General features: G+C 32.8%; 1 protein-coding gene across 1 annotated transcript; it reads left to right on the top strand.

Moving 5' to 3' along the window:
• Positions 1-5858: 5858 nt before the first annotated feature.
• On the top strand, positions 5859-7273 carry LOC139500126 (uncharacterized). Its single transcript, XM_071288863.1, has 2 exons — positions 5859-6554; positions 7105-7273. Exons 1-2 carry the CDS (start codon positions 5983-5985, stop codon positions 7271-7273), a joined length of 741 nt encoding a protein of 246 aa, XP_071144964.1. The 5' UTR covers positions 5859-5982.
• The last annotated feature ends 1534 nt before the right edge of the window (positions 7274-8807 follow it).

The raw sequence follows: 8807 nt of genomic DNA, 5'->3' as shown, positions 1-8807 counted from the left end.
TGCAAACCGTATTTTATCACTAAATACCCTTAGCAGCAAATAAAAGAAGACCAAGTATATAGCCAAATTCAACTCTGCCTTGAGATCTGATTTCAAATGGTGCAGATCCTGTACCAAGGGCCAAGACCATGCTTACCACACTTCATGCAAAGCTGACTATGGTGGCCCTACTGACTTGACCAAACTTATGGAGACCAGCAAGCCTACAAGTTGTAGTACAAATCTATCAATTTAACACCTTCTGTTACAAGCATGTTCTTAATCAGTAGTGGTACCAAAGTTGACAATGTAGCTTAACCAGAGGTACTTTTTGCCAACTATGTCTATGTATGATTGCTGATCACTTTATCTTGAACTATACATAATGAATAAATATTAGAAACCCCCTTATCTTCTATTTTTATCAAGTAAAAATGGATTTGCAGGTGTTTAAAGGTATGGAATTGTTGTTCTTTTAACAAAAAAGGAAGATATGCAGTTTAAACACACTAAAAAACCATGGCGTACGTCGATAAAAAGGTCGATAAAAAAATCTCCAGTTATGAGACCCAAACTCCAGCTGAAAATTACCAAATCTCCAGATGTGGCTTGACAACTCTGTCACATGTATGTGATAATGACGTCCTGCATGGTTATCTCAACTTTTTTCTGGGACGCCGTCATAGTAAAATAAAAGCCTGCAAGACGTCATAATTGCTTGTATTACAAACAGAGGTAACCTAATTCTTACTTGTTAGTTGTTAGGGGCTAGCAAAAAAGATTTATTGAAAGTCGGTTATACATTTATACATATAACCATGATAACAATACAACATAAGCTTTGTAGAGTTTTTACCCAACATACATATATATGACAAGCGCAATAAATAAAACATAAAGCTCATCACTGAGATAGTAGTCTCAGATAGAGGGAGACGGGGTCAACCAAACCCCAATTCAATCCATTGGCGGATCCAGGGGGTTCCGGGGATGGTACCCCCTTTTTTTGTTTGCCAATCAATGCATTCACTACGAACCATTAAAAGTCTGAAATGGCCTATATCTGTACTCGACTGTACCGATTTTTACTCGACCAGCCTGAATTTGTCTGAGATTTACTCGATAATACTCGACTGTCGTCTGAACCATACTTAACAGTCTGAATGTGTACTTGACCAGTAATTAACCATTTTATACGAGTCTGAACCGTACTCGACCTAGTCTCAACTTTACTCGACCTAGTCTGAACCGTACTCGACCTAGTCTGAACCATACTCGACCTAGTCTGAACCATACTCGACTAAGTCTTAACCAACCTAGACCTATTCTTTGTATCTATCAACTGAATTTTATCAATTTAAGATGTTTTTTTAATAAAAATGAAATTTGAACAACATCTTGAATTAAAAATGTATTCAATATAGTATTGAAATTAAAATTTCACAATTATAATCAATCATAATATAACTTCAACTCAATATTAATCAACACTTACATAATAATATATATCAACTTTTAAAATATAAATAAGACAAGCTGATCAAATAATCTAAAAAAATGAATTGTGACTAATATTTTCAATATTATTCAAAATTTTATGAATATTTTGGAAATATTTTATGGTAGCTGGACTATATTTTCACCATTAACTTAAGCCTAGTATAGATTTATGGTGTCAGTTGAGTTCAGGTAATAATGCAGTGAATGTTTTTTTTTATTAAGATTTATATAAAATAGTATATAAAACAACTTAATAAATTTTAAAAAAATGAGAGCTTAATTGTTTTGTTCTATTAAACCAAGAATTTAATATAATCATGATAATAGAATTTCCATAGCAATCCTTGATAACCTTTTTATAAAAGAAATGTGTTCCAAAGTAAGAGTAAAAAAAATTTTCAATTAATTTAAGTATTTTTTTGTCAAATTAACATGGCATACATAAAGCACTTTTCAAAATATGTTCTAATTACCTCAGTACAAGTGTGTTTTACAGGTAAAAAGAAAGCCCTATTTTCTTAAATTCGTGTATTACTTATCTAGTACATACATGTATATTCGAAAGGCCTTGTTAATTAATTTCAACAGGATGTTGCAATTTTGAATCAATGTTATTTAGAAATTAATACATCTGACCAGGTGTGATCTTATTTATGAGTTTGCCCCCAAGCAGAGGTTATACTTTATATTTCACCCCTAATCAGAAAACAATTTTATTTATTTATTTAATTTTAACCCTTTTTGATATAAGTTATATATAATATTTTTTTTTTATCCTAAATATAATCAGAGATATATTTCTTTTATAGGGTTAATTTCTTTTATACATTTTGTTGGCTGTTGTTATATATGTCAGTTGAAAAGAAATTTATTTTAACAGTTAAAAAAGTAGAGGTTTTTTGGTCTAGTATGGTTAAGACTGGTCGAGTATTGTTCAGACCTTTGGTTAAGTATGGTTTAGACTGGAAAAATAGGTCGAGTACATGTCGAGAATGGGTTAAGACTGTTTCAGACTGGTCGAGTAATAATTCAGACTATTTTCAACGGCAAAGATAAGGGTCAAGTACGATTCAGTAAAGTCAAGTATGGTTCAGAACTTCAGCCTGGGGTCGAGTAATGTCAAGTAAAAGTCAGACCAATTCAGACTGGTCGAGTAAAAATCAGTACAGTCGAGTACAAATATAGGCCATTTCAGACTTTAATGGTTTGTAGTGATTTGAATTGGGACATACAGTTGGAACACCCCCTTTTTGTCCTGGGTTGGGAACCCCCTTTTAAAATGGCTAGATCCGCCCCTGCAATCTGTAGAATGTAGGACAGAAAGTCACAGGACAAAAAAGTCATGGTCAAAAAGTCACAATTAAGTTTTGAGATTATTTTTCTTTGAACATGTTGAACAGGAAAACACTTTTTTTGTATTTTTCTTGAAGTTTTATACATGAAGAAACTTTGTAATTAAAATTTATTCAATAAATATCAATAATGATCAAATAATTGTTATGAAAACAAAATGTCAAAGTGGCTTGGTACTTAAATGGCTTCAATTTGCCAATAAATATATCCTTTGCAAGATTCAAATCTTATACAATGTACATTTTCATTTATCAAGGTTTAAGAGCAATTTCCTTAAATTAGAAATGAATATATGTAATAAAAAGAAAATATTTCAAGATCTTTTTCATATATATATTCAAAAAATTGTCAAAAAATTTTGTTGTGACTTTTTGTCCTATCAAATTTGTGACTTTATGTTCTGAGACTTTTTATCCTGTGACTTTCTGTCAGTTTACCTTCCATCTAAATCAGTGAACAGAATAATTGTTTGTTTTTTTTGCAGTAGTCCGGGAAACGAGTCAATATCTGCTATTAATCATGCAAATAGAGAGTCAACACTTACACAATTCCTTTATACGGTAATAAACAATTTCTGAAATTTTATATTTTTTGCCGCATTAGTTACGTGAACATTACTTGACTTCATTCTACTATGCAAAATATCTCATTGAAAACTGTATACTACACAGGAATTAATTTCTGGAGCCTACCCCTGTTTAAAAATTGGTAAAAAATCACATTGATTTTTACAGACATTACGGTACTGTTTGTTACATGTGTCATTATTTGTCTCTTTGCTAGTATTGCCTTTTCGAAGTAATTATGTGCTTCTGATATCGATCAACAAAAAAATTGATTTGAGTGACGCTGTGCCGAAAACCAGATTAAAAATTCGGACCAGTTCAATATGAAATGAATTCACTATTTTGAAACGGACTATAGCTTTACAAATCGGATACATGTGCATACTTTGGCTGCTTTTCGTCAAAAACAGCTTCTGATGGCCTATGTTATTTATACGAGTAGTCCGGGTAATGTTTTGAATGTTGTGAAATCGTTAAGCGTATGAAAATACCCTTGGAGCGGTTTTTATCAAAAAAGGGGGAGGGTGAAATTCGAAGATTTCTGTGTCATGTGATGTGTCAAGATCTAAAAAGAATCGCCAATAGTTAGGCCTATATCTGTCTAACAAGCCTGTAAGACAAATTTTGGATAACAATAGAAAAGACACACCAAGGCGATGTAATCCTATACCTACCCGTATTTTGAGTGCAAATAAGAAACAGACTATAGCATGAAAACGGAGTTATTCACACATATCACAACACTCGAAAAGCGTTTTTGATGGCGAATTCTTTCTTTAAATACCATTTTTGACATATTCTGAGACCATTATACGGTAATAAACAATTTCTGAAATTTTATATTTTTTGCCGCATTAGTTATGTGAACATTACTTGACTTCATTCTATTATGCAAAATACCTCATTGAAAACTGTATACTACACAGGAATTAATTTCTGGGGCCTACCCCTGTTTAAAAATTGGTAAAAAATCACATTGATTTTTACAGAGATTACGGTACTGTTTGTTACATGTGTCATTATTTGTCTCTTTGCTAGTATTGCCTTTTCGAAGTAATTATGTGCTTCTGATATCGATCAACAAAAAAATTGATTTGAGTGACGTTGTGTCGAAAACCAGATTAAAAATTCGGACCAGTTCAATATGAAATGAATTCACTATTTTGAAACGGACTATAGCTTTACAAATCGGATACATGTGCATACTTTGGCTTCTTTTCGTCAAAAAACAGCTTCTGATGGCCTATGTTAGTTATATGAGTAGTCCGGGTAATGTTTTGAATGTTGTGAAATCGTTAAGCGTATGAAAATACCCTTGGAACGGTTTTTATCTTACGATTTCCTTACGATTTCGCATAAAATTTTCCGTAATTTTGATCAACATTAAAAAAAAATTCTGACCCTTCATCCTATACATTTAAGGACTAATATGTGCTTGCATGAAACTTTATTCATTATGCTTTCCAGAAAAAAAATATACATAAATGATATAGCAACCAATCACAGAGAGCCATCTATTTTTATCTCTATGTCATGTTCCCTTCATAAAATGGCTGCGCCCATGTAATTTTATTTGGTACATTGAAACCTATACGGTAATAAACAATTTCTGAAATTTTATATTTTTTGCCGCATTAGTTACGTGAACATTACTTGACTTCATTCTACTATGCAAAATACCTCATTGAAAACTGTATACTACACAGGGATTAATTTCTGGAGCCTACCCCTGTTTAAGAATTGGTAAAAAAAATCACATTGATTTTTACAGACATTACGGTACTGTTTGTTACATGTGTCATTATTTGTCTCTTTGCTAGTATTGCCTTTTCGAAGTAATTATGTGCTTCTGATATCGATCAACAAAAAATTGATTTGAGTGACGCTGTGCCGAAAACCAGATTAAAAATTCGGACCAGTTCAATATGAAATGAATTCACTATTTTGAAACGGACTATAGCTTTACAAATCGGATACATGTGCATACTTTGGCTTCTTTTCGTCAAAAAACAGCTTCTGATGGCCTATGTTAGTTATACGAGTAGTCCGGGTAATGTTTTGAATGTTGTGAAATCGTTAAGCGTATGAAAATACCCTTGGAGCGGTTTTTATCAAAAAAGGGGGAGGGTGAAATTCGAAGATTTCTGTGTCATGTGATGTGTCAAGATCTAGCAAGAATCGCCAATAGTTCGGACTATATCTGTCTAACAAGCCTGTAAGACAAATTTTGGATAACAATAGAAAAGACACACCAAGGCGATGTCATCCTATACCTACCCATTCAGTACTTGCAACCTTAGGCGTTACTATTTCACGTAAACTTGACTTGATCGGTGAATGATCGGTGACGGATGTTTGACTGATCGATGAGTGATCGGTGATCGGTGACCCATAGGATCCGTCAGATAAGTCAAATAACCTATGTGAGAGTTAACTGGACCCCTGCTGTTGTTTCAATCTTATCTACACAAACAACAGGTCAGCGCTAATATAAGACAGCCACGATTAAGGCTGTACCGTTATCTCTCGTTAATTACGAGAGTTGATAGTCATAAACATTGAAAATGGCGCCGAACAAGTATTTATGACTCCTCGTAAAATTGGAAAGAATATATGTACTGTTTGCAAGATTGTTAATTTACCAAATGGATCGACTTGGAGACACCTAAATTCTGATGCTGGTCTTAAGAAAAATTTGTCAACATTGCTTCTGAAATGCGGCGAAATAGATGTTTTAGAAGGTGTCGTTTGTAGAAACTGTGAAAGAAAACTACTGAGTATAGACAAACAAGTTTCAGAATTTCGTTCAAAATGTAATGAAAAGTTAGATTTAGTAGGTGGTAAACGTTGCATGTCAGAACATTTATCTAAGGCAACAAAAAGACGGAGTGAGTCGATAGATGTAAGAGCGAAAACTGAACTTTTCCCAAATACTCCAGATAGTGGAACATGCAGCATAATTACGGAGGATAACGAAAATGACAGTTCTGTGCTCAATGTGATCCCAAAAACTCCTAGGCTGAGTTTTTCTAACTCTTCAGATTCTAGATACGTTACATTATTAACACCTATTCTTCCAAAAACAAGTTTCCAGAGTTATAGTACAACCCCTGGCACCATAGCAGACATCAACAAAAGTACAGTGCAAAGTAAATGGTAAGTTCAATTCTTTAATATTACAGTTTTGCATCTATGATATCCCTCTTAGATAAAGGGGACTGTCCAGCCCCTCAAAGTTTAAACACTTGAATTTCCTGTTCACTTTGGGGCCCTTTTAATCAATGTTTAAAAGTCACCAATACAATGTATGTGTTAATATTAAAGTTTTGAGTCTTATTCTGTCAGTACAAGTGTTATTCGGACAATAATGGTGTAATTCAGTCATGCATGTTAACCTTTATACAATGTAGCTTGCTGTTCGGTGTGAGCAATTTTGTTAAGGCTCCTTGTTGAAGGTGGTACTTATAATTGCTAACTTTTGATACATTGTGTCTTGGATGGAGAGTTTTGTCATTGTCACTCATACCACATCTCATTATGTTATTTGAACCTAATACAGAAAATATTTTTTTTATATACATGTAATAGCTGCATGACCTGTCATGTCTGAATGATGTGTGTAAATTTACAGTGTACATGTATCTGAATATTTTAAATTGATATTTTACCTTATTATTTATATGTATATTTTTTATTTAAATTACAGTATAACGTCAACTCCAAAACCAGAAAACAGAGGTTCAGAATTAAAATTAAGCAAAAAACATGATGATGAGTTGCCACTTCAAGAGCACAACTATGCAAGCAGTACTTCAGAGAAGTTCAACAGAAAGAAAGCATGTTCCAGAAAGAAAAAAAAAAGCTTCAGAAATTGAATCATTATTGAAAACAACAGAAAATAACAATTTACACAAGAAATTATTCGAACAACCAGAAATGTGTGACATTTTGTCTTCTGAGGAATTCTCAACTGTTATTTCTGTTTTGCCAACAAGATCACGGAAAACTTTGGTTAACACCATATTACAATTTACTGAAATTAAAACTCTTGTGAAAGAAGAACTGTTATCTGAGTTGTAAAAAGAACACATATTTTGAAAAACAGAAAGCATGGAAAAATAAGCACATTAATGACAAAGGATTTTGAAGACTTAAAAAAGTTTACTTGGGACAGTATTGTAAATGAGGCAGTGACAGAAATCCCTCTTCTTGTTGATGTTTTGCTGACATTTTTAGTCCCTGCCAGTTTGGAACAAAATACTAAAGTAGAACGAGTTGCATCTCTAACTCCAAGAATTGGATTTTTGTATTCCGTTCTTGCACAGGGCAGAAATCATGAACTGAGTAAGGTGCAGAGAGTTATAAGCATCAACCTGTTTGACAACCTGTGTGATCAAAAGGTAATTTATTTATTGATTTTAATTGAATGGTTAAAAAAAATGTTTGTTTAACAACTCAGTGACTTACATGTACCAAATTCATGTACAAAAATGTTCAAGTACATTGTACATTAACATGCAGCTGACATACGCATGTACATGTATATAATGTGTGATGAGTGATGACTAATATATTTCAGTAACACACATACATGTACATGTATATTAATCTAATTACACGAAATCAAAATTCGATATTATTCCAACAAATTGAGCATGTTGAGTTCTGAAATTTTGAAATACAATTTCTTTTTATTGTCAAATCAAAATTGTATGTACATGTAATTTGGACATTAGGTTGGGTAAAAAGCAGATAAACAAACATTTTTTTTTCAGTTGTACATTTGTAAATACAATGTATGTGACCTGCTTGAAAATTAAATTCAACCCATTGCCTTTTGAAATGTTTTAACTCACCTAATTAATAATCTTTATCAGAGGATTACATTCATACATGTAAAAATGTCCCAAGTCAGGAGCCTCTGGCCTTTGTTAGTCTTGTGTTATTTTAATTTTATTTTCTTGTGTACAATTTGGAAATTAGTATGACGTTCATTATCACTGGACTAGTATATATTTGTTTAGGGGCCAGCTGAAGGACGCCTCCGGGTGCGGGAATTTCTCGCTACATTGAAGACCTGTTGGTGACCCTCTGCTGTTGTTTTTTATTTGGTCGGGTTGTTGTCTCTTTGACACATTCCCCATTTCCATTCTCAATTTTATGTATGCTCAACAGTAAGTACTAGTCATGACAGAAAATTAGAATTATCATTTTAGAAATGTCCCAACGTACAAATATATGATGAAGAAAATCAGACAGAAAAAGCTCAATTTTATTTTAAAAACAATCATATCAATAATATTTTCTTTCTCCCCTTTGGCATAATGTTTGGATAGTATTTGTGAGTACCTTTGAAAGAAGCAAAATTTCTAATACTACCTAATTGTAAACAAGGTTTATAGTTATCAC

This window comes from Mytilus edulis, chromosome 13 (genome assembly GCF_963676685.1).
Source record: "Mytilus edulis chromosome 13, xbMytEdul2.2, whole genome shotgun sequence".
In the NCBI taxonomy this organism is placed as follows: Eukaryota; Metazoa; Mollusca; class Bivalvia; order Mytilida; family Mytilidae; genus Mytilus; species Mytilus edulis.
Note: the sequence above shows the minus strand (reverse complement) of the source record. Positions and strands in the feature narration are given on the sequence as shown.

Coding starts and splice junctions, on each gene's coding strand:
- LOC139500126 (XM_071288863.1), top strand. CDS start 5,983: ATGACTCCTCGTAAAATTGGAAAGAATATATGTACTGTTTGCAAGATT. Junction 6,555..7,104: donor AGTACAGTGCAAAGTAAATG/GTAAGTTCAATT, acceptor TTTAAATTACAG/TATAACGTCAACTCCAAAAC.